At 46.9% G+C, this 26,928-nt stretch overlaps 1 protein-coding gene across 1 annotated transcript in view; it reads left to right on the top strand.

Annotated features, from left to right (window-relative positions):
- The window catches only part of LOC149456103 (mitochondrial ubiquitin ligase activator of nfkb 1-A-like), a 44,227-nt gene that overhangs the window by 4,413 nt on the left and 12,886 nt on the right, over positions 1–26,928 (top strand). The window contains exons 2-3 of the mRNA XM_089685494.1: positions 1,490–1,571; positions 24,587–24,707. Coding sequence (XP_089541620.1) covers positions 1,490–1,571; positions 24,587–24,707 — 203 coding nt within the window. The remainder of the gene's footprint in view (positions 1–1,489; positions 1,572–24,586; positions 24,708–26,928) is intronic.

Raw genomic sequence — 26,928 nt, 5'->3', positions numbered from 1 at the left:
GGCTTACAGCTCATGAAAACCCCAAATCCACAATCTCAGAAAATTAGAATATTGTGAAAAGGTGCAATATTCTAGGCTCAAAGTGTCCCACTCTAATCAGCTAATTAAGCCATAACACCTGCAAAGGGTTCCTGAGCCTTTAAATGGTCTCTAAGTCTGGTTCAGTAGGAATCCCAATCATGGAAAAGATTGCTGACCTGACAGTTGTGCAGAAAACCATCATTGACACCCTCCATAAGGAGGGAAAGCCTCAAAAGGTAATTGCAATAGAAGTTGGATGTTCCCAAAGTGCTGTCTGTTTCTATGCAGAGTTGCACAAGATTTTGCACTCTCCAGTTTTAGTTAATCAACCCCTCTGAGTTTTTTCTTGCTTTTTGCATCTACATTCCTGTCTGTTTAGTAGGTGACAGAACAGGTGTAGAAACTGAATCTCCCCAACAGTGACACAAATAGCAATTTATCATTTTTAGTAGACGGAATGTTAGGCCCATTTTTCATGATGCTGTCTTTGCCTCCATTAGGAAGATTTCCCCTTATTTCCTTCCCAGGAGTCTTGAGTCACACTGAATAGAATGTGATGAGTAATTATATGGAATGGTATTCAGACAGCAGTTAAAACCTCATGAGGCTGAAACACAATTGTATTTATTTACTGAAGAAGTACATAAAGGCTGTTTGCTTTGTGAATGATAGGAGAGAAAATTAAAGGATAAGTTCACCTTTCCGTAACATGTTACACCCATATTCAGGGTGTAACATGTTACGATCAGACCAGCCCCTGCTCCCCTAACCCCTCCCCAGATCCCCGCTTTAACAGCAGTTGTGCTTTACCCACACGGCCGCGTAACTTATTCACAGTTTGTCGGTGAATGAGAGACTACAAGTTCCGACAGCCTTGGCAGCTGTCAGCTTGCAGTCTTCAATGAACTACCACGGTGCTGTGAAGCGCCGTGGTAGTCTATTCATTCTTCCTTCATTCTTCCTGTCTGTATATCTGCTTGCTCGTACATCCCGTATGGGCAAACAGATATACTGACAGATCTACAGGAGACCTGCATGGCATCAGCGATGCATTCCAGCCTCCTGCAGACAAAAATAATAAATGCAAATTTTTTTACCTGCAGAAAAATGTGCATTTATTATTTTTTTCTAAAAGGTCCTTTAACCTGTGTTCAGTTTGAATGACCAATTATGTGCAAGGGAAATAAAAATGATTTTTTTGCTGTCACGTGATTGGTTGATTAAAGTGAACACAGCTTCATCCTGTGTACTAAGTTTATTTAGTATTCACTTTGCAAAGTGACTATACATTATTTATAGCAGTCAGCACCATCTGAAGTGTTGGGATTGTTTATGTTGGCTATTGCATCTCCTCAGTGGGAGGTGTGTTCTAGTCCCAGGCCTGTAATCTTTTTTTAAAAGTATTGTAGATGTAGAGCATGTACGACCATCACCTCCTTGATCTCTCTTTTGTGTTTCTATTCACCAGGCAGCTCCCAGGCTACAGGTGAGTGCTGACCTGCGGACATTTATGGAAACAACACAGGAAATGAGTTATGTGGCATTGGAAGGTAAGGGATTAGCTCATTACAATAGAGTATGGATAGAGTGATCTTTCATGCAATATTATGTGAGTAGTCTTATGCAGAAAAGTATACTCTGAAGCTCCTACAGAAACCGATGCATGAATGATAGGATCATTACCTCAGTTTTGTCAGTAGTGTGCATGACAGCCAGTATGTTGGGGCAGAGTGACAATGTATCTGCAAAGGGTCACTCTCACAGGGTAGGGGATCACATGCTCCTTCATATCTGAAAAGCCAGGTGTTCTAGACACCTGCAAAGTATAAGGGAGTTGTGAAGCTGTTTGCTGCATGGGCAATGTGTCACTGTCTCTTTAATGCTCTGAAGTTGACTTTAAGATCCTCTTTCTCACCTTGCTCACCTATAAGGCTCTTAATGGTTTGACACCCCATTATCTGTATGAACTTTTATCAACTTAAATCAGACAGGGGTCAGTACTTATTGGTGGGTGAAATGGGGAAAAATGGGGGGAGGGCTATGGCAGATGATAAGAAGGATCCCATGTTACAAACAACAAGTGGAATTGGTACCATTTGTATGAAAATAAAAAAATATGAAAAATATGTGTGAACAAGGTGTCAATGAAATAAAGTGTTTGTTCACCAATGCCAGAAGTCTGCCAAGCAAAATAGGTGAGTTGGAAGCTTTGGTGCATGAAGAGAACTATGATTTAATTGGTATCGCTGAGTTTTGACTTCATTCTTCACATGACTGGTCCATTAATATTCCTGGCTATGTTCTCTTTCGGAGAGACAGGATAAATAGGAAAGGTGGTGGTGTCTGTCTCTATGTGAGAAGTGATCTCAGAGCAAGTGTGAAAGAGGACCTAGTTGATGGAGAGTGTGATGAGGCTGAAGAATTATGGGTGGAACTGCACATGGGGGTGCGTACTACAAAGGTAATCATTGTAGTTTGTTATAGGCCTCCCAGTGTTAATAAGGAGGTGGAGACTCAGCTCCTTGCACAGATCGAAAAGGGCTGGGACAGTGATAATAATGGGGGATTTTAACTACCCGGATATTGACTGGAGTAATGGTACTGCAGGAACAGTTAAAGGGCAAAAATGTTTAAACCTACTACAGGACAATTTTATGGTACAGTTCATAGAGGCCCCAACTAGGAATGATGCTCTGCTGGACCTGGTAATCTCAAACCATGCAGAGCTTATTACGAATGTCCATATAAAAGAACATCTGGGTAGCAGTGACCATAACATGTGTCAGGTGCCAGCTGGCGATAGCTCTAGAGACCCACAGACCGGGATTCCCCAGAGCTTATTCACCAGAGCCGCTGAGGTGGGGATAGACTTGGAGCAGACTGAGACCAGGTCGCGACCCCCAAGTACACCCAGCTGTGGTAGAGGTACCTGCCAGTGGCACGTAGCGGGTGAGAGCCTGATGTGAAGAGGTAAATTGAGCGTAGTCAGACAGGCCGGGTCGGTAACAGTGGAGGCAGAATGGTACAGAGCGGCAGGCAGAGGGATAAACGGGTCACAGGCCGGGTTCAGTAACAGGAGGTCAATATGTTCAGGAGCAAACAGAAGGATAGTCAGACAAGCCAGGAATCGGAGCAGGAGACGGTCAACGGGATCAGGATCAGGCAGGGTCGGCAACAAGCAATCTCTCAGGATACACAGGATAACAGGAGTAAGACCATATGGCACTTGAGCATTGCAAGAGCCGCGTTTAAATAGCCCGCCCGACTCCTGACAGGCGCTCCTGGGTCCTAGTGCTTGCCCAGCGCCGTCATTGGTGACAGGCGCGCCTGGGTCCTAGTGCCCTCCTGCCTGTACGTTTTGTCAGGATTCTACGCATGTGCAGATTCGATCGCTGCGGCGATCTTCCCATTCCCTGACATTGCCCCCCCCCTTATGGGCAGCCTCCGGATGCCCAACTGACTCCTCTTTTGTGAATGGTTGCGGAAAAACTCTTGCACCAACCTGGGAGCGTGTACGTTTTGGGCTGGTTCCCAAGAATTTTCTTCTGGCCCATAGCCTTTCCATTTGATAAGGTATTGCATCTGGCCTCCTCTCTTCCTGCAATCTAAGATTGCTTCAACTTCGAATTCCACCTCTCCATCAATGTCTAGGGCTACCGGAGGTCTTGATCTACGATCCGGAAAGGAATCTGGAACTGCAGGCTTCAGCAGGATACATGGAACACTGGGTGTATTTTGAAAGACTCGGGCAAAGCTAATTCAAAAGCCACTTCGTTAATTTGCCTCTTTACCTGATATGGCCCCACGAACTTGGGTGCCAATTTCCTCGATGGGCACACCATCTTTAGCTTGGTAGTTGCTAACCAAACTTGATCCCCTGGGTGCACAACCAATTCCCACTTTCTTTTTTTATCAAAGGCCCTTTTGCTATTTTCCTGGGCCTTTGCCATTGCCTCCTGTAACAATTTATTGTTGGATGCGAAGAAATTTAAGGACTCTTGAGCTGCAGGAACCGGGTTTTCTGGGATCAGGTCGGGCAAGAAGGTGGGATGGAAACCATAATTGGCGAAAAACGGGGACTGCTTGGTGGCGGAGTGACTTGCATTGTTGTAGGCGAACTCCAACAGGGGCAAGAGTGCCAACCAGTCGTCCTGTAAGAACGAGGTGTGGCATCTGAGATATTGTTCCAACGTTTGGTTGGTCCGCTCAGTCTGCCCATTCGTCTGCGGGTGATAAGCTGAGGAAAAGGACAGTTTCACTTCCAGACTTTCGCATCGAGCTTTAAAGAATTTAGACGTAAATTGAACACCTCGATCTGAGATTATATTCTTGGGTACACCATGCAGTCTCACTATTTCCCTGATGAAAACTTGTGCTGTCTCAGAAGCAGACGGGGTACCTTTAAGCGGAAGGAAGTGGACCATCTTTGAAAGGCGATCCACCACCACGAAAATTGCAGTTTGATTCTGTGACGGCAGTAGTTCCGCTATGAAGTCCATGGAGATCATGCTCCATGGTCTGTCGGGCACAGGTAAAGGTTGCAACAGGCCCCAAGCTTTGTTCCTGGGGGGCTTATTCCGGTTGCAGACAGCACAGGTTCTTACGTAAGCCTCGCAATCTTTAGCCATACTTGGCCACCAAAATGTGCGTTACACCAACTCTAAAGTCTTGTGTACTCCAAAATGGCCCGCCAATGGATGGTCGTGGCAGTAGCCCAGGACCAAAGTCCGAGCTCCTTCCGGTACCATGATCTTTTCCCCTTTCCATAAGAGACCCTCTCTACTTTGTATCGGGACTCTGGGTAAGTTGGAGGGCCCCATAGACGCAGCCTGTAATTTAGACGGGAGCTCTGATTGCAGTAATAGGAAACTACCTGCCGGAAGGATGGTATCTGATTTGGGCGTTTCTTTGGGGTCCTCATACATACGCGAGAGTGCGTCAGGTTTTGTATTCTTGGACCCTGGTTGATACGTTATATGGAAGCTAAACCTTGAAAAGAATAATGCCCACCTGGCTTGGCGCGGTCTGAGGCGATTAGCTGTCCTCAGATATTCAAAATTTTTATGGTCTGTGTAGATCAGAATGGGATGCAAGGCTCCCTCCAATAGGTATCTCCATTCCTCTAGTGCTGTTTTAATGGCCAACAATTCCCAATCTCCTATGTCATAATTGCTCTCTGATGGGGTAAGCTTCCTGGAGAAAAAGGCTGCCGGATGCATCAGTTCCTTTACACCCTTTCTTTGTGACAGGATTGCCCCCATTGCATTTTCTGACGCATCTACCTCCAATATATAGGGTAGTGACGCATCAGGGTGACTTAGGATGGGAGCTGCCGTAAACAGCTTCTTTAGAGACTCAAAGGCGGCCTGTGCCTCTGGCATCCACTGAAAACGTACTCCCATCTTCGTGAGTTGGGTGATAGGGGATGCCAGGCCTGAGTAATTCTTAATAAAATTTCTGTAAAAATTTGCAAAGCCGATGAATCACTGAACCCCATTCTTATCTCTGGGCACCGGCCATTCCAGGATGGCCGAGATGTTCCGGGGGTCTATAGCAATTCCAGTGGTAGTAATGATTAACCACAGGAATGGGATACTGCGCTGCTCGAAACTACACTTTTCCGCTTTGGCATAGAGCCCGTGCTGGCGAAGTCGATTCAACACGCTCCTGACGTGACCTCGATGTGCCTCCAAAGACGATGAAAAAATCAAGATATCGTCTAGGTAAACTATTACAAAGATGTCCAAAAAATCTTTAAATATGTAATTTACAAAGTGTTGGAAAGTGGCCGGTGCGTTACATAACCCAAAGGGCATGACTAAATATTCGAAGTGATCGAACCGAGTGCGGAAAGCGGTCTTCCACTCATCCCCTTCACGTATACGAACCAGGTTGTACGCACCCCTGAGATCCAACTTGGTAAGAATAGAGGCTGATTTCAACCTCTGAAATAACTCGGGGACTAAGGGGAGAGGATAACGGTTCTTAACCGTAATTTTGTTCAGATCCCTATAGTCAATACAGGGCCTCAGGGATTTGTCCTCTTTCTCCACGAAAAAGATTCCGGCCCCCGTCGGTGACGTGGTCGGATGGATAAATCCCTTTCGAACGCTTTCGTCAATATACTCGTTTAATGCTCCCAACTCCCATTCAGACAAGGGAAAAATTTGGCCGAAGGGAATTTCAGATCCCGGGAGAAGGTCAATTGGACAGTCATACGCCCTGTGTGGGGGAAGAATGTCTGCTCCCCGTGGACTAAAAACGTCAAGGTAGTGATGGTAAACTGTAGGAACCGTTTGTGCTAGCTCAGTGTCTGTGTTTACACAAAGCAGAGTCTGGGTGTCTGGTGGTGACCTGGGGTAGCAATGCTCCTGACAATAGGATGAATTAAACTGTATTGACCCTGTCCTCCAGTCAATTTGGGGGTTGTGTGCACGTAGCCAAGGAAGCCCCAAAATAACTGGGAATAGAGGGGACGCAATGGCGTCCAGGCGGAGGAGTTCTTGATGATGACCGGCCATCATAGTGCATATAGGAGGGGTCTCCCGGTCTACCAACCCAGATTTAAGTTGAGTCCCATCGGCCAAGAGGATGTTCAGGCCGTGCTCCTTGGTCAGTAAGGGGATCTGCTGCTGAGTTTCAAAATTGAGATCAATAAAACAACTGCGGGCCCCTGAGTCAATAATGGCTATCTCCGGTACGGTTCTTCCGGGGAGCTGAAATGAGATCGGTATGGCTAAGTGAGAGGGTTTATCTAAACAAGCAGGAGTCATAGCAGAAGTAATGGAAGAACACTTACTGATCTTCTCCGGGCAGGAACGTACCACATGGCCTGCTGCTCCACAGTAGAGACAAAGGTTGTTTACCTGGCATCTCTGGCGCTCTTCAAACGTTAGGGAGGGCCGCATCAACCCAAGTTGCATCGGTTCGGCCCCCTCCGATGGTTCTGGATTCCGAATACTGGCAGGGGAGTTCAGAAAGGTCGGAACCCGTGGTAGCATCCATGTGGGTCTTAACCCTTGACTGGATCTTTCAGATCTCAGTTCCCGAAGCCTGCGGTCAATCTGGATTGCCAGAGTTATCAAATTCTCCAGGGAGTCAGGTACACCTACTCTGGCTAGCTCATCCTTCAGTGGTTCTGATAGGCCTAGGCAGAATTGGTGACGCAGAGCCGCGTCATTCCACTGGGTGTCCCCGCTCCAGCGCCTGAATTCTGAGGCATAGTCCTCTGCTGCCCGGCGACCCTGTTGCAAGGTATGTAGAACTGCTTCAGCCGAAACAGCTCGTTGCGGATCATCGTATAGTACCGCCATAGCTTTAAAACACAGAAACCGAGTTCAGGTGAGGGTGGCGAGTCTCCAACAAACGGTGAGCCCAGCCTTGGGGTTCACCCTGTAATAGGGATATGATGAACCCTACCGTCACGGTTTCGGAAGAAAAGGTCCGCGGTTGTAGTTCAAAGTATAATTGGCAGGAGTTCTGGAAGGTCCTGAACTTCCCTCGGTCCCCATTGAACCGCTCTAGTGTTGGTACACGAGGTTCCGGTGGAGGCATGGCAAACATTGCTCCAGTGGGAGTTTCGGTAGGCCCCCTGGCTAGAGGCGGAGTTCCCGGGTTTGCGGGCGGAACTGTCGGTGAGGCTAGAGACTGAATATGCCCCTCCAGATGCGTATATCCCTCTTGGAGTATCTTAACAGCTTGGGTGAGGCCCTCCACGTGCTGGCAAATGTCGTCCAATGGAGAGGGACCTCTTCCAGACTCAGTCATGGCCGTATGGTTCTGTCAGGTGCCAGCTGGCAAGAGCTCTAGAGACCCACAGACCGGGATTCCCCAGGGCGCGGAGTCTAAGTCCTAGACTGCTTGTTCACCAGAGTCCCTGATGGTGGGGATGGACTTGGAGCAGACTGAGACCAGGTCACGACCCCCCGAGTACACCCAGCTGTGGTAGAGGTACCTGCCAGTGGCACGTAGCGGGTGAGAGCCTGATGTGAAGAGGTGAATTGAGCGTAGTCAGACAGGCCGGGTCGGTAACGGTGGAGGCAGAACGGTACAGAGCGGCAGGCAGAGGGAAAAATGGGTCACAGGCCTGGTTCAGTAACAGGAGGTCAATATGTTCAGGAGCAAACAGAAGGATAGTCAGACAAGCCAGGAATCAGAGCAGGAGACGGTCAGCGGGATCAGGATCAGGCAGGGTCGGCAACAAGCAATCTCTCAGGATAACAGGAGTAAGACCATACGGCACTTGAGCATTGCAAGAGCCGGGTTTAAATAGCTCGCCCGACTCCTGACAGGCGCTCCTGGGTCCTAGTGCTTGCCCGGCGCCGTCATTGGTGACAGGCGCGCCTGGGTCCTAGTGCCCGCCTGCCTGTACGTTTTGTCAGGATTCTACTCATGTGCAGATTCAATCGCCGTGGCGATCTTCCCATTCCCTGACAACATGATATCATTTATTGTTAGCTGTAAACAGCAAGCACATACGGGACAAATAAAAACGCTCAATTTAAGAGAGCTAATTTTCCAAGGCTGAGAGCTGCTCTCCAAGACTTAGACTGGGAAGTAATATTGGCATCAATGAACACAACACAGAAATGGGAGTTCTTCAAAAAGACTGTATGTGAACTCACTGCAAAATATATTCCTATGGGCAACAAGTTAAAAGGCTAAAAATCAAACCTATGTGGCTTATGGCCAAAGTTAAAAAAGCTATAGATAATAAGAAAAGAGTTTTTATTAAATGTAAAAATGAAGGAACGCTATCATCGTTTAAACATTACAAAGAATATAACAGAATATGCAAAAAAGGAAATAAAGGTCGCAAAAATTGAAAATGAACGTTGGATTGCAAAAGATAGCAGGACCAACCCCAAAAAATTCTTCAAATGTAATAATAGTAAAAAGTTCCGGTCTGAGCATGTAGGCCCTTTACAAAATAATCTAGAGTGGGTGACTGGGGACAAAGAGAAGGCAAATTTATTAAATGCCTTCTTCAGCTCTGTGTATACAAAGGAGCATGGGGGAGCTCTTGTCCATAATGGGCATGGTATTGGCACAGCTCCAGATGATCCACATTGGCTCACAATTGATATGATCCAAAAAATATTTAGACAGAATAAAGGTGAATAAAGCACCTGGACTGGATGACATACAGCCACGAGTCCTTAAAGAATTGAGCTCTGTCATTTCAAAGCCATTGTTTCTCATTTTTAGGGACTCGTGGCTGACCTCAATGCACTGTTTAATTGGGCAACTATGTGGCAAATGAGATTTAATGTTGATAAATGTAAGGTTATGCACTTGGGGGCTAAGAATATGCATGCATCATACATACTAGGGGGAGTATAACTGGGAGAATCCATGGTGAAGGATCTGGGGGCTCTGGTAGATCACAAGCTTGATAATTGCATGCAATGCCAAGCTGCGGTTTCTAAAGTGAGCAAATTTTAAAGCCAGCTCAATGGATTGCTTTAAAAAAAGGCCTGGATTCTTTCCTAGATACACAGAATATAACCGGATACTAACAATTATAGGTAAAGTTAATCCAGGGAATATCTGATTGCCTCCGGGGGATCAAGGAGGAATTTTTTTCCCTGCAGGAGCAAATTGGATCATGCTTTGCTGGGTTATTTTGCCTTCATCTGGATCAACTGAGGGTATAGGATTATAGCTTGTGTTTTTTTTTTTTTTTTGTTAATGGTTGAACTGGATGGACTTTTGTCTTTTTTTCAGCCAGACTAACTATGTAACTCCCCGTCTCGTAACCTCTGCTCCTCAAATTCTGGTTTTCTGTGTGTCTCCCCTTCTCACCTACACTGGATGGGAGACAGAGCCTTCTTCTGCTATGCTCCAAAACTCTGGAATTCACTTCCAAGGAAAATCAGCGAGTCATCTTCTCTAAACACATTCAAATGAAATCTAAAACCTTTTTTTCTTTAGACAAGCTTTAACTTAATAGTTTTTTTTTTCCTTTGTTTTATCCTGTATATTTCTTTGTAAAGCGCTTTGAGAAGAAAGGCGCTGTATAAAATAAAGATTATTATTATTAAGAAGTTTGTTTTGAAATCTTAGCAATTTATTAAAAATAAAAAAAACACATTTACATAAGTATTCACAGCCTTTGCCTGACACTCAAAATTGAGCTCTGGTGCATCCTGTTCCCACTGATCATCCTTGAGATGTTTCCACAACTTCATTGGAGTCCACCTGTGGGAAATTCAGTTGATTGGACATGATTAGGAAAGGCATAAACCAGTCTATACAAGGTCCCACAGTTAACAGTGCATTTCAGAGCACAAACCAAGCCATGAAGTCCAAGGAATTGTCCGTAGACCTCCAAGACAGGATTGTATCAAGGCACAGATCTGGGGAAGGGTACAGAAAAATTTCTGCAGCATTGAAGGTCCCAATGAGCACAGTGGCCTCCATCATCTGTAAAGGGAAGAAGTTTGGAACCACCAGGAATCTTTCTAGAGTGGGCCACTCAGCCAAAATGAGCAATTGATGGAGAAGGGCCTTAGCCAGGTAGGTAACTAAGCACCCGATGGTCACTCTGAAAGAGCTCCAGCGTTTCCGTGTGGAGAGAGGAGAACCTTCCAGAAGAACAACCATCTCTGCAGCACTCCACCAATCAGGCCTGTATGGTAGAGTGGCCAGACGGAAGCCACTCCTCAGTAAAAGGCAAATGGCAGTCCGCCTGGAGATTGCCGAAAGGCACCTGAGGGACTCTCAGACCATGAGAAACAAAACTCTCTGGTCTGATGAAACAAAGATTGAACTCTTTGGCCTGAATGCCAAGCGTCATGTCTGGAGGAAACCAGGCACTGCTCACCACCTGGCCAGTACCATCCCTGCAGTGAAGCATGGTGGTGGCAGCATCATGCTGTGGGCATATTTTCCAGGGACAGGAGCTGGGAGACTAGCCAGGATCGAAGGAAAGATGAATTTTGTAATGTTTAAAGACATCCTTGATGAAACCCTGTTCCAGAGTGCTCTGGACCTTAGACTGGGGCGACGGTTCACCTTTCAACAGGACAACGACCCTCAGCACACAGCCCAAAAACAAAGGAGTGGCTACAGGCCAACTCTGTGAATGTACTGGAGTGGCCCAGCCAGAGCCCAGACTTGAACCCAATTGAACATCTCTGGTGAGATCTGAAAATGGCTGTGCACCAACGCTCCCCATCCAACCTGATGGAGCTTGAGAGGTACTGCAAAGAAGAATGGGAGCAATTGCCCAAAAATAGGTGTGCCAAGCTTGTAGCATCATACTCAAAATGACCTGAGGCTGTAAATGGTGCTAAATGTGCCTCAACAAAGTATTGAGCAAAGGCTTTGAATACTTATGTACATGTGGATTTTTTTCATTTTTTATTTTTAATAAATTGTAACGGTTTCAAAACAAACTTCTTTCACATTGTCATTAAAAGGGTATTATTTGTAGAATGTTGAGAAAAAAAATGAATTTAATCCATTTTGGAATAAGGCTGTAACATAACAAAATGTGGCAAAAGTTAAGCACTGTGACTTTCTGGATGTAGTGTATGTCTTGTGAAACACTTGAGTAGGGTAAGCATAATTTTAATAGCAGTCTTTTTATTTTTTTTATTTAGGGCTTGTACACATAGGTGTTTCAGATGTGCCCATATGCTTTTCCTGCTCAGCATTTGGTAAAAACACACCTCCGTAGCAGGCAATAAAACTAGATACACACTCAGATTTTGCACCCAAAGGAAACCCATTCAGGCACAGGGAGAACAGACAAACTCTGTGCAGGTTGCGCTGTGGTTTGAATTTGAACCAACGACCGTAGTGCTGTTAGGCGGAAGTGCTAACCACTTATCCACTGGACAGCACTAGTCTCTTATTCTCTAGATCAGCGGTTCTCAACCTGGGGGTCGCGACCCCTTTGGGGGTCGAACGACCATTTCCCAGGGGTCGCCTAAGACCATCGGAAAACACATATTTCCGATGGTCTTAGGAACCGAGACACCGCTCCTCTGACTCAGTCGATGTGTGGGCGGGATGACACGCTGCCCTCTCACCTGGCCACACCTCCGGGATCCCTCAACAACTCCGCCTCCTCGCCGCTGATTGGCCACCGGAACTGTAGCTCAGGAGAGGCACACAGGCGGCCAATCACCGGCGAGGAGGTGGAGCTTGGAGAGGAGGAGCCGAGCGGCAGCGCGCGTAGATCTAAGAAGATCGAGGGAACTGCCGGAGTAAGTGAAGAGGAGAGCGGCCAGAGAAGGAAGAAAGCTGACAGGTAAGTGAGAGAGCGAGCCCAGGCTGGAGCAGGGGTCAGCAAGGTAAGTATCATTGGTGTCAGTGGGAGGAATAGTGCCCCATCATTTGTGTGACTAATACCAACAATGGGGCACTATTTCTCCCACTGACACCAATGATGGGGCACTATTTCCTCCCCCCCCCCCCGCACTGACACCAATGATGGGGCACTATTCCTCCCCCCCACTGACACCAACGATGGGGCACTATTCCTCCCCCCCACTGACACCAACGATGGGGCACTATTCCTCCCCCCCACTGACACCAACGATGGGGCACTATTCCTCCCCCCCACTGACACCAACGATGGGGCACTATTCCTCCCCCCCACTGACACCAACGATGGGGCACTATTCCTCCCCCCCACAGACACCAAGAATGGGGCACTATTCCTCCCCCCACCGACACCAACGATGGGGCACTATTCCCCCCCCCCTGACCCCAAAGATGGGGCACTATTTCCCCCTCCACCACACTGACATCAATGATGGGGCACTATTCCCCCCAATGACACCAACGATGGGGCACTATTCCCCCCAATGACACCAACGATGGGGCACTATTCCCCCCAATGACACCAACGATGGGGCACTATTCCCCCCACTGACACCAACGATGGGGCACTATTCCCCCCACTGACACCAACGATGGGGCACTATTCCCCCCACTGACACCAACGATGGGGCACTATTCCCCCCACTGACACCAACGATGGGGCACTATTCCCCCCACTGACACCAACGATGGGGCACTATTCCCCCCACTGACACCAACGATGGGGCACTATTCCCCCCACTGACACCAACGATGGGGCACTATTCCCCCCACTGACACCAACGATGGGGCACTATTCCCCCCACTGACACCAACGATGGGGCACTATTCCCCCCACTGACACCAACGATGGGGCACTATTCCTCCCACTGCAAAATTACAGTTATGAAGTAGCAACGAAAATAATTTTATGGTTGGGGGTCACCACAACATGAGGAACTGTATTAAGGGGTCGCGGCATTAGAAAGGTTGAGAACCACTGCTCTAGATGGTTTCCCTTTTATGTGCTTCAAGCTTTGGCAGACACTGAAGAAGAAATGGCTCTGTACTGTTTTTCTCATTCAGCGTTCCCAGTTGCACAGAAGATGTACAAACCCTAAAACAAAGGATTTTAGTATTAGTAGATGCTGCCAAAGCAAAAACTTTCCAGCTTACTGGAAGAGTTGTCCAGCCACCTTCCATAAATTTCCAACGCACGCACGCACGCACGCACGCACGCACACACACACACACACACACCATTTTTACAACCCCAATTCACAATAGAAAATAGAACTGAGAAAATGTACATTTTAAGAAAAAAATAAAGTAATTTTAAAATTGATGGCAGTAACATGTCTCAAAAAAGTTGGGACAGGGCAACAAAAAAACTGGCAAAGTAAGAAGTGGTACTTACCGGGTAGAGCAGAGCTGGAAGAACATTCTGCAACCAGTTAGGTTAATTGGTAACAGGTCAGTAACATGATTGGGTATAAAAATGTCAAAGGGTCTCAGCAGTAAAGATGGGCAGAGGTTCACCAATATGTGAAAAGCTGCATCTAAAAATTGTCAAACAATTTCTGAATAATGTTTCTCAATGTGCAACATGCCCCCGTTGTGATATGGCAGTGGGCATGTTTAACCATATGTTCTGGGACTGTACGAAGCTATGTCCTTTTTGGACCGGGGTATTAGATACCATTAACACTGTTGGTAACTTATCCCTTCACATGGATCCACTGATAATGTTGTTAGGTCTTACTGACCTCATAACAGCATCTAAGCATAGCAAATAGTTTGTCTTTTTTTTTCTCTATACAATGCTAGAAGAGAAATTTTGTTGAGATGGAAGCAGTCCACCCCGCCCTCGGTCTCAGGTTGAAAGGCAGCCATCAATAGTGCAGTTCCGTTGTATAAACCTACGTATATGAGTCGCAACTGCCCAGCTAAATTTGATAAAATCTGGGCTGGGTGGGCGGAGGCACAGGGCTTTACAATATAAGCTATGGTGTTTTTAGCTCGTTGTGACAAGTTTGAAATAACTAAAGCGCCTTTCACACAGGCAATTAGATTTCAGCTTTTAGCTGCGGTTAGAGGAACTTACCGCAGCTAAATGCAGACAATGCATCCCTATGGCTCCATTCACACACTGCGTTTAGCAATGTTTTCATAATATACGGTTTTATGCGTTTAGGAAAAATAAAGTTGACTGCATCAAGGAGTGATGTACCGCAGCTATCTGTACATAAACGCAGTTAATCGCAGTACAAAGAAAAAATAAGTAAACCGTTGCATTAAGAAAAGGCAAGAATTTACTACTGCAGCTAAACGCAGTCACATGTAAACGCACATAAATGCAGATAAAGGCAGTGTACAAACTCAAGTGATCTGTGTGCCAGGAGTGTTGGAATTTCAGAATAAAAAAACCTCCATTTCCAAGAAGCAGAACAACCGCCAGTGTGAAAGGGGCTTAACTGATACGATACTAATTGTGTTATTTACCTTTCTCCTTTACCCTCTTTCCTTTATCTCTCTCTTCTCTATTTTACCCTTCGCTCTTCTCTTCGTTCCTTCTTCTCACGCTCTTCGATTTTCCTTTCCACTCTTTTCCCTTGTGGGTTGTTTACATCTGGACTATAATATGTATGTGATTACTGAGTCTGCCCAGGATAACAGGTTGATAATGTAGGATTCTCAGTTTTGGAAAACTGGTGTATGCTGATTATTTACTGTATACTAAATGCTTGATTGTTTTCATGTACCTTGGATTGTTTATACTTTTGTATGATTTCAATAAAAGCAACTGTTAAAAAAAAAAAAAAAAAGTTCCTCAATGTAAAATTGCAAATGCGTTTAATAATACCATCAAATGTTTGAGAATCTGGAGAAATCTCTGGGCGCAAGGGACAAGGCCAAAACACAATATTGGATGCCCGTGGTCTTCAGGCCCTCAGATGGCACTGCATTAAAAACAAGCATGATTCTGTGATAAATATCACTGCATGGGCTCAGAAATACTTCCAAAGATCACTGTGTGTGAACACAGTTCTCCATGCCATCCAGAAATGCAAGGTATAGCTCCATCATGTGAAGAAGAAGCCATATCCGAAGGTGATCCTTTAAAATGGTCTGCTGCAAAGTGGAAAACTGTTCAGTAGTCAGACTAATCAAAATTTTACATTCTTTTAGGCAACCATGGGTGCCGTGACCTCTGGACTAAGGAGGAGAGGGACATTCCAGCTTGTTATTAGTGCTCGGTTCAAAAGTCTGCATCTCTGATGGTATGGGGATGCACTTGTTGGAATGGGCAGCTTGCACATTTGGAGATACACCATAAATTGCACAATAGCCACTGCAACTTTCTATGCAGCTTCTGGATCAGGGCTGGCCTATAATGTTGCTATGCACTGCATCCTGGTGTGGATGCTCCCCTTGGCACTTAGTGAAGCATGTGGAGTTAGCCACAGGGTGCTTTACAGGTCCAGAGCTATGGTCTGCTTTGCGCAGAGCCCAGTCTCTGAGGACCCTTGAGGGGGTATGCTCAGCATGCATAGTGTGGAACCAGGAAGGGGTAACTCATGTTCATTGCTGTTATTGATGATACATTCAGTCATATAATGTTGTGTTCTCCTTTGAGGGTGAGATATTACCACCTTCCACCCTGTTGATGGCAGTTTTACAGTCCAGGATGGTCTGGGTTAATTTTACTGCCATTTGAGTGTTCCTCTGGTTGGCCTTTGTGATGGCGCTGTAGTGCTGGGTGCTCCTCATTGATTGTGGCACTGTGCTACACCTGTGAAACTGAAAACCGCTTACTGTGCATGCACCACTTTGCGGGAGATTTCTATACATGCGCACCCTGTCTCTTCCTTTATACATTCATGACACCAGCTAAACAACATCTGGTTCTAGATCCTAAGGGCACACTGATGGTAAATCACTCTTGCTGATCCAGGGTCACTGCAACCTAGGTAATTGCATTCAGGCATAACCCCCCCAGCACTACTGCTGCGGAGGTCGTGGTGGACCATCAGCAGTAAGGTAAGGGGTCAGATGGACTCAATGGCTTAGGCTCAGCTTTAAACTCTTTAGGGGGTTGCAAAACATTGGTTCAGGGCCATGGTACCCTCTCTTTTGCTGGGTGCTCTCATTCTGACTCTCTGCCTTCCTCTGGTCATTAATTTGGCCATACCTACCTCAGCCTTCCTGTTTTGTGATGTTTTCTGCCACAATGTCAGAGTTCAATGGACCCTCCTACCTCCCCTCTTTGACTTTGCCCTTGAGCCAGACATGGTACCAGAGACGAATGCTCTTCCTTTGTGGCAACTGACCAGGATGATGCACCTGCCACAGGAATCTTCCAAAAACAAGAAAAAAAGACTATTGCTATGGTGATTGAAGTTGTACACATTTGTTGGAGCAGCCTGAGTCTTCTCCCCTTAAGGTGTATAGTATAGGGTCCCTAAAATTTATTACATCGGCTAAGACCTTTCCAATTTTCATGCTGATCGAGCCTGTGTTGTCTACAGTAGATGGAGACTGGCCTCACCCAGATAAGATTTTTTTTTCTCCCCCTAAAAGTTTCTGCCAAAAATATACAATTGAGGAGAGTTCTCTGTGGAAGTGGGCAATTCCTGTGGTAAACCCTGTCATTTTCTACCTTAACAACACCCTCATGGCACATTTTGGGGGGGAAATTCTTTTTTTCAAAGATCTGGTAGATAGAAAGTTAGAGGCCTTCTTTAAGGTTATCTTTGCCATGATGGGTCCTGCCCTTCAGCCAGCAGTTATGCCTATGGCAATTTGTCAAACCATTGTTGACATGTAAGCATATGGCCCAGAATCCCAACTCCATCCTCTCTGTACACATACAAAGGATTCTCTGGTTTAAATACTGGTCAGCTGACCTTTCTTGCAAGGGCTTGAGCATTTACCGTTGGAAAGTAAACTCCTGTACACCCAGGAGTTCATGGGAGGTCAGCGTAGTATATTCCCCTAGAACAGTGGTTCTCAACCTTTCTAATGCCGCGACCCCTTAATACAGTTCCTCATGTTGTGGTGACCCCCAACCATAAAATTATTTTCGTTGCTACTTCATAACTGTAATTTTGCAGTGGGAGGACTAGCGCCCCATCACTGATGTCAGTGGGATGAATAGTGTCCCATCGTTGGTATCAGTGGGAGGAATAGTGCCCCATCATTGGTGTCAGTGGGAGGAATAGTGCTCCATCATTGGTGTCAGTGGGAGGAATAGTGCCCAATCATTGGCGTCAGTGGAAGGAATAGTGCCCCATCCTTGGCGTCAGTGGAAGGAATAGTGCCCCATCCTTGGCGTCAGTGGGAGGAATAGTGCCCCATCCTTGGCGTCAGTGGGAGGAATAGTGCCCCATCCTTGGCGTCAGTGGGAGGAATAGTGCCCCATCCTTGGCGTCAGTGGGAGGAATAGTGCCCCATCCTTGGCGTCAGTGGGAGGAATAGTGCCCCATCATTGGCGTCAGTGGGAGGAATAGTGCCCCATCATTGGCGTCAGTGGGAGGAATAGTGCCCCATCATTGGCGTCAGTGGGAGGAATAGTGCCCCATCATTGGCGTCAGTGGGAGGAATAGTGCCCCATCATTGGCGTCAGTGGGAGGAATAGTGTCCCATCATTGGCGTCAGTGGGAGGAATAGTGTCCCATCATTGGCGTCAGTGGGAGGAATAGTGTCCCATCATTGGCGTCAGTGGGAGGAATAGTGTCCCATCATTGGCGTCAGTGGGAGGAATAGTGTCCCATCATTGGCGTCAGTGGGGGGAATAGTGCCCCATCATTGGCATCAGTGGGAGGAATAGTGCCCCATCATTGGTATGAGTGGGAGGAATAGTGCCCCATCATTGGTATGAGTGGGAGGAATAGTACCCCATCATTGGTGTCAGTGGGAGGAATAGTGCCCCATCATTGGTGTCAGTGGGAGGAATAGTGCCCCATCATTGGTGTCAGTGGGAGGAATAGTGCCCCATCATTGGTGTCAGTGGGAGGAATAGTGCCCCATCATTAGTATCAGTGGGAGGAATAGTGCCCCATCATTGGTATCAGTGGAAGGAATAGTGCCCCATCATTGGTATGAGTGGGAGGAATAGTGCCCCATCGTTGGTGTCAGTGGGGGGAGGAATAGTGCCCCATCGTTGGTGTCAGTGGGGGGAGGAATAGTGCCCCATCGTTGGTGTCAGTGGGGGGAGGAATAGTGCCCCATCGTTGGCGTCAGTAGGGGGAGAGGGGGAGGAATAGTGCCCCATCGTTGGCGTCAGTGGGGGGAGGAATAGTGCCCCATCGTTGGCGTCAGTGGGGGGAGGAATAGTGCCCCATCCTTGGCGTCAGTGGGAGGAATAGTGCCCCATCATTGGCGTCAGTGGGAGGAATAGTGTCCCATCATTGGCGTCAGTGGGAGGAATAGTGTCCCATCATTGGCGTCAGTGGGAGGAATAGTGTCCCATCATTGGCGTCAGTGGGAGGAATAGTGTCCCATCATTGGCGTCAGTGGGAGGAATAGTGTCCCATCATTGGCGTCAGTGGGGGGAATAGTGCCCCATCATTGGCATCAGTGGGAGGAATAGTGCCCCATCATTGGTATGAGTGGGAGGAATAGTGCCCCATCATTGGTATGAGTGGGAGGAATAGTACCCCATCATTGGTGTCAGTGGGAGGAATAGTGCCCCATCATTGGTGTCAGTGGGAGGAATAGTGCCCCATCATTGGTGTCAGTGGGAGGAATAGTGCCCCATCATTGGTGTCAGTGGGAGGAATAGTGCCCCATCATTAGTATCAGTGGGAGGAATAGTGCCCCATCATTGGTATCAGTGGAAGGAATAGTGCCCCATCGTTGGTATGAGTGGGAGGAATAGTGCCCCATCGTTGGTGTCAGTGGGGGGAGGAATAGTGCCCCATCGTTGGTGTCAGTGGGGGGAGGAATAGTGCCCCATCGTTGGTGTCAGTGGGGGGAGGAATAGTGCCCCATCGTTGGCGTCAGTAGGGGGAGGAATAGTGCCCCATCGTTGGCGTCAGTGGGGGGAGGAATAGTGCCCCATCGTTGGCGTCAGTGGGGGGAGGAATAGTGCCCCATCGTTGGCGTCAGTGGGGGGAGGAATAGTGCCCCATCGTTGGCGTCAGTGGGGGGAGGAATAGTGCCCCATCGTTGGCGTCAGTGGGGGGAGGAATAGTGCCCCATCGTTGGCGTCAGTGGGGGGAGGAATAGTGCCCCATCGTTGGCGTCAGTGGGGGGAGGAATAGTGCCCCATCGTTGGCGTCAGTGGGGGGAGGAATAGTGCCCCATCGTTGGCGTCAGTGGGGGGAGGAATAGTGCCCCATCGTTGGCGTCAGTGGGGGGAGGAATAGTGCCCCATCGTTGGCGTCAGTGGGGGGAGGAATAGTGCCCCATCGTTGGTGTCAGTGGGGGGAGGAATAGTGCCCCATCGTTGGCGTCAGTGGGGGGAGGAATAGTGCCCCATCGTTGGCGTCAGTGGGGGGAGGAATAGTGCCCCATCATTGGTGTCAGTGGGAGGAATAGTGCCCCATCATTGGTGTCAGTGGGAGGAATAGTGCCCCATCATTGGTGTCAGTGGGAGGAATAGTGCCCCATCATTGGTGTCAGTGGGAGGAATAGTGCCCCATCATTAGTATCAGTGGGAGGAATAGTGCCCCATCATTGGTATCAGTGGAAGGAATAGTGCCCCATCATTGGTATGAGTGGGAGGAATAGTGCCCCATCGTTGGTGTCAGTGGGGGGAGGAATAGTGCCCCATCGTTGGTGTCAGTGGGGGGAGGAATAGTGCCCCATCGTTGGTGTCAGTGGGGGGAGGAATAGTGCCCCATCGTTGGTGTCAGTGGGGGGAGGAATAGTGCCCCATCGTTGGCGTCAGTAGGGGGAGGAATAGTGCCCCATCGTTGGCGTCAGTGGGGGGAGGAATAGTGCCCCATCGTTGGCGTCAGTGGGGGGAGGAATAGTGCCCCATCGTTGGCGTCAGTGGGGGGAGGAATAGTGCCCCATCGTTGGCGTCAGTGGGGGGAGGAATAGTGCCCCATCGTTGGCGTCAGTGGGGGGAGGAATAGTGCCCCATCGTTGGCGTCAGTGGGGGGAGGAATAGTGCCCCATCGTTGGCGTCAGTGGGGGGAGGAATAGTGCCCCATCGTTGGCGTCAGTGGGGGGAGGAATAGTGCCCCATCGTTGGCGTCAGTGGGGGGAGGAATAGTGCCCCATCGTTGGCGTCAGTGGGGGGAGGAATAGTGCCCCATCGTTGGCGTCAGTGGGGGGAGGAATAGTGCCCCATCGTTGGCGTCAGTGGGGGGAGGAATAGTGCCCCATCGTTGGCGTCAGTGGGGGGAGGAATAGTGCCCCATCGTTGGCGTCAGTGGGGGGAGGAATAGTGCCCCATCGTTGGCGTCAGTGGGGGGAGGAATAGTGCCCCATCGTTGGCGTCAGTGGGGGGAGGAATAGTGCCCCATCGTTGGCGTCAGTGGGGGGAGGAATAGTGCCCCATCGTTGGCGTCAGTGGGGGGAGGAATAGTGCCCCATCGTTGGCGTCAGTGGGGGGAGGAATAGTGCCCCATCGTTGGCGTCAGTGGGGGGAGGAATAGTGCCCCATCGTTGGCGTCAGTGGGGGGAGGAATAGTGCCCCATCGTTGGCGTCAGTGGGGGGAGGAATAGTGCCCCATCGTTGGCGTCAGTGGGGGGAGGAATAGTGCCCCATCGTTGGCGTCAGTGGGGGGAGGAATAGTGCCCCATCGTTGGCGTCAGTGGGGGGAGGAATAGTGCCCCATCGTTGGCGTCAGTGGGGGGAGGAATAGTGCCCCATCGTTGGCGTCAGTGGGGGGAGGAATAGTGCCCCATCGTTGGCGTCAGTGGGGGGAGGAATAGTGCCCCATCGTTGGCGTCAGTGGGGGGAGGAATAGTGCCCCATCGTTGGCGTCAGTGGGGGGAGGAATAGTGCCCCATCGTTGGCGTCAGTGGGGGGAGGAATAGTGCCCCATCGTTGGCGTCAGTGGGGGGAGGAATAGTGCCCCATCGTTGGCGTCAGTGGGGGGAGGAATAGAGCCCCATCGTTGGTGTCAGTGGGGGGAGGAATAGTGCCCCATCGTTGGTATTAGTGACACAAATGATGGGGCACTATCCCTCCCACTGACACCAATGATACTTACCTTGCTGACCCCTGCTCCAGCCTGGGCTCTCTCTCTCCCTCTCCCATCTACAGGCAGCATACCTGGCTGCAGCAGCAAAATTTGCACTTACCTGTCAGCTTTCTTCCTTCTCTGGCCTCTCTCTTCACTCGTTCCTGCAGCTCCCTCGATCTTCTTCGTTCTCCGCGCGCTGCCGCTCGGCTCCTCCTCTCCAAGCTCCACCTTCTCGCCGGTGATTGGCCGCCTGTGTGCCTCTCCTGAGCTACAGTTCCGGTGGCCAATCAGCGGCGAGGAGGCGGTGACAGGGGCAGCATATCATCCCGCTCACACATCGCCGGAGACAGCAGCGGTGTCTCGGTTCCTAAGACCATCGGAAATATGTGTTTTCCGATGGTCTTAGGCGACCCCTGGGAAATGGTCGTTCGACCCCCAAAGGGGTCGCGACCCCCAGGTTGAGAACCGCTGCCCTAGAAGGTCTACTACGTTGGAGGTTAGGACGTGTTCTTTTTGATCCATCCAGTCTTCCAAAGCTACAGTGGATATAAAAAGTCTACACACTCCTGTTAATTAGTCAGGTTTCTGTGATGTAAAAAATGAAACAAAGATAAATAATTTCAGAACTTTTTCCACAGAAAAATGTTATCACAGAAACCTGACATTTTGACAGGGGTGTTTTAGACTTTTTATATCTACTTTAAGTCTAAGTTCGGAACATAATTTCACAAGAAGACATGACCTTCTGAAAAAGACTGAAGCCAAGACCTGAGCACACTGATGGAGTGCTCTCCCTCTTCTTAGGGTGAGGGGACGTCCGTTTGCTCTCTGGTCTCAGAATGTTTCCGACACTTGAGTCCAGAGTGTTGGTTCCAGGGTCTACAATCTGGAGTTTTGGATTCCATTTTACCTCCTTCCTGCTTCATGCTCTCCAGTTTGTGTCCTTCCCCGTCACTGCTGTCTAGCAGCTTTTAAGCCAACGCGTCATTACCTCTGTACAACTTGGAGATTGCTTTTAAGGTTTCTACAACTTTTTTTACAATTCCAAAACCTAGTGAAGGAATTTGGCCTGTTTTGGATCTGAAGACTCTCAACTTGATCCTACTGGTTCAGAAATCTTGCATGAAAAATGTCAGGTCAGTCTTAGCTTTCCTCCTTCTGGGGGATATTTGGCCCCAGTAGACATCTGGGATGCCTATCTGCACATTTCCATATTTCCTCTTCATTAACGCTATCTACGTTTTGTGGTGGGTCATCCAGTTTGCCGTTTGTCTAAGGCCCCTGGGTTTTCACCAAGGTGCATGTCCCAGCTTTAGCTCTCCTCTGTTCTCAAGGGATCCATGTTGTGGGGTGCCTTGACAACCTTCTTTTAAAGCATCAGTCCTCCTTGTCCATATTAGCCAACATCCAACAAAAGTTGCAGGTTCTAAAATGCTTCAATTGGATCCTCCAACCTACAAAATTTGTTGCTGGACCCATATCACAGATTGAAATGCCTTGGTCTGATGCCTGTAATTAATTTGTCCTGAATCTTTCTACCTCTGGACAAATTTCTGTTCCTTCATTCTCTTGCTAGGGCCCTGCAGATGAAGAATCCCTTGGTTCAAGCATGCATGAGAGTCTTGGGTCTAATGGTAGCCTCCTTCGAGGCGGTGCCATATTCCCAGTTTCACTCCAGACTGCTTCAAATCTACTATTTGTCTGCATTGGACAAATGGCCTCAGTTTTTGGACCGCCTGATTTGTCTGAACCTCAAGGCCAGACTTTCCCTGACATGGTGGATCTCCAGTCCAATGCTTTCCTCATCTACTTTGCAGGATTGAGAAGGAAGGCATCCTGTGGTCCTCATTGCACTGCATTAGAGAAAATGTAGTACTACGTCATACTCGAGCTCTTGGCAACTGCTCCGTGGACCCTTTCAGATTGTCTGGGCCTCCTGTCCTAAGGCCCAGTGTTCCAGTCTGCTTCTCAATCACTGGCTGGAATGACTGTTGAAGCCCTGCACACTTCTTAGGGACAGGGGCCTTTCAGATTCTGTAATCCATATCCTCTTGAAGGCTAGGAAGCCGACTTGTTGACTTCTCGTAAAGTCTATCTTCACACCTGGAGAAATGACAATTTTGAAAAAAAATATATATATTTTTGACCTTTTGCTGTAAAATCTATCAAATAAAACAAAATGTAGAAAATCAAATTTCATCATACATTTAGGCCAAAATGTATTCTACTACACGTCTTTGCTATAAAAAAAAAACCCAATACGTGTAAATTAATTAGTTTAAAGTGAAAGTGAAAAGTTATAGCATCTACAAATGGCAGTATATATACTGGAATTTTTTTTTTCTATACTAGTAATGGCGGCGATCAGCAACTTGTAGCGGGACTGCAGCGGATATTCTGACACTGGGTGGGAACTTACTGCCACTGACATCCCCACTCTGTAAAAGTATGGCTACTATAGGGCGGTGAGCAAGCCGTTAATGCAGGGAATGCATTAATGTAAAAAATGTTTAGGCTTTAGAACCACTTTAAACTGAAGTGCAGTAAATATTATTTAAAGGTTTTTTTTTTGTTCAAAAGGGCTTTGTATTGATCTTACTCAGATATGCGTATAACCATCATTTCCAACCAGAATGACATGGTAGAAAAAATAGTAAATATTTGAACTGTGTAGTGCCTTTTTGCATGGAGCGCCACTTTATTATTTAATGGAATTTTAAACATTTCCCTTAACATTTAACAGACTGTTATCTCTGTCCTTTATCCACTTTGATTGTGCATGGCTTGTGAGTTCTGAATGATTTTATTTAATGGTGGGGTATACTAAAATGTATACAATTGATGACGTGACAGTTACATCGTTTTTTTGTTTACTTGAAACCATGCCATAATTGTCAGTTAGCAAAAGAAGCAATAGACTAGCTGACTTTTCTTTCAAGGAATCTGTAACCTACGGATGGTGTTGTGAAACTGTATTTTTTATACTGCTATACCAAACTCAGCAATAGGTGGCTATTCTTACTTTTTGTATCCCCAATTTGCATTTGTGTAGTTTCTTGTTCTTGTTATACACTAACAGAGTAAGTAGTCCTATTTATTTTTCTTTACAGGAAGGGTGGAGGCAGTTGGTAAAGCTATCATTAGTGAGAGCCATCCCTATCTCCAGGCTGTAATTCAGAAGCACCAAAGCGTAGAGCACCTCTTGTTTTGGAACAGCCTAACCAGAAGCTGGTAAGATGAGCGTTTTGAGGTAAAACAGTAGCAATGATGGGTCATTGTTTTGCACTTGAATGGCAGGAGGGTGGTAATGAGAGCCCCAGCTTGTGGTTCTCATAATTGTACTGGGAGGGTTTCTAGCTTTTTGGAAAATCTTAATGTGAGTAGATCCACATCCTTCATATTATGTAGGAGAATGATGCATCCAAAATACCACTACATTTTCCAAGACTTCCATACAGGAGTTTCTTAAGAACAGATTCACTAAATTATAGTTCACTTTACCAGTGAAAACACTATATGGTGGTCACTAATGCACTATTTTACTGTCTCATTATGTCAAACTTTATTAAATAGGTACCCCACTTCTAATCCCTTGAGTCCGGGAATTGTATTTGTTGTATTTTGGGGTGCTTTTTTTTTTTTTAAATTTGCGACACACGTTTTCCTAACAACTTTTTTTTATTATTTTTAATCTTTAAAGGGAACCTATGAAAAATAGGGCAGCTAGAACTGACTTGTTAAAGGTGCATGCTTTGGAGCTGTTGGGCTGTAGTCACTTGGGTGGTTAGCCATGGTACAAATCCCAGACCCACACAAAGCACGTTGAGCCACAATTGCTACCCACATGCAGCTGACCATTCCTGTATCAGTAAACAATAGCTTTCTGCCACTGGGATTTGCACTGTGGCTAAATGTCAGTGCAAATGCAGCCTTTTACCTATCCTTGCTTCAGTATTTATTTTATAACTCTGCACAAGCATATGCAGTCAGTGAATTATCAGGACACCTGACCTGCACCCTTATTCATGTCAATGACTTGATAGCTAATGATGGATGGATAGGAAGCCAAGGGCTTGCACCTTTTAACCCTCTGCCTGACAGTGATTTATACCATATGTAATGATTGTCCCTCACCAAGGTAGCTTATAATGTGTGACATACCTGTAATGTTCATCCTCCAAGAGTGAAATGATGTCTTTAACAGTTATGTAATTATCCAAGAACTTCCAGTCATAAGTCTGCCTGCTGAGAGCCATACTGTCATATTAGGACTTGTAGGTTAAAGGGCTCATTCACATAGGTGCTCACCCCCATATAGCATGAGCAGTTATTTGTTTCTTTTTTCTACTAGCACTGAGCTGTGTGCAGGCAGCCTATATAAAGTGAATGGATACGCATTGGCTGTATAGACTCACAGCCAAGTTTGAGAGGTACTCAGGGACAGTTACATTCCAGTCTATGCTCTTGCCCCTACATACTGATATAACTCAGCTGAGTGGGTGAGTCCGCACAGCCAATTCTTATACAATCACTTCATATAGACTACCTGCACAATTTATAAAACGCTAACGGTTATTTCTATATTCTTTCTTAAAATGCACTTTGTTTATTATAATCCAGAAGACCTTTCTCTCATTAGAATTCAAAATTTACTTACAAACTAATCTTATGTTGCTTATTTCTTCTATATCCTCCTAGCAGCTCTTATTTTTGTATTCTTTCACTGTGGTGAAAAACAGAGGTTTTGGAATGGTATAGATGAAATGAGCCAGGTGAGAGTAGTTTCCTACTACATTGTGAGATAAGATGAGAAAGGGTCTAGTGAGTTTTAATAGACACGATGAGTTTTAAAGAAGCAATTGAAATAACAGTAACATTTTAATAGTTTGAATGCCCAGTGGAGTAGGATGCGGGGGTTTGGTGAAGTGTGTCCAGCACAAAGGCTATAAAATTAAAGTAATTAATTCCATGAAGGACTAAAAATACAAGATGACTGGATCATGTAAAGCTAAAATCTAGGCTCAACAAATATTGTCTAAATACAACATTAAATTTGGGTGTCCTTTGTGTGGTTACTTCAGATTCATGCAGTAATCTGCAACTTTCTGTAATAAAGACTATTCACTCTTGCTCTCTCTTTTTGTGCAGGGTGACTAGTCTTATGTCCAGCCCTCATGGTGGGTGAAACTGCTGGGTTCCACCTGAAGCTGTGCCTTCTGCACAGGCTGTGTTTAACCCAGTGATTATATTTTTACAAGATCATATCTGGGTTTTCAAAGGCATTTTGTCCACACAAAGTGGATTGTTATCTTTTGTGGCTATTGAGGAATACATTTAGGGGAAACCTTTTGTGCTTTAAAATGGTACTAAAGTCTAAACATTTTTACCTTAATGCTTTCTCTGCATTAAGGTAAAAAACCCTCACTATTTGTTCTACCCCCTCCTTTGTCCC

The sequence above is a fragment of the Staurois parvus genome, unplaced genomic scaffold, assembly GCF_062004578.1.
Source record: "Staurois parvus isolate SC_StPar_1 unplaced genomic scaffold, SC_StPar_1.0 ptg000376l, whole genome shotgun sequence".
In the NCBI taxonomy this organism is placed as follows: domain Eukaryota; kingdom Metazoa; phylum Chordata; class Amphibia; order Anura; family Ranidae; genus Staurois; species Staurois parvus.
The sequence above is the reverse complement of the archived record's forward strand: the minus strand, read 5'-3'. Positions and strand labels throughout refer to the sequence as shown.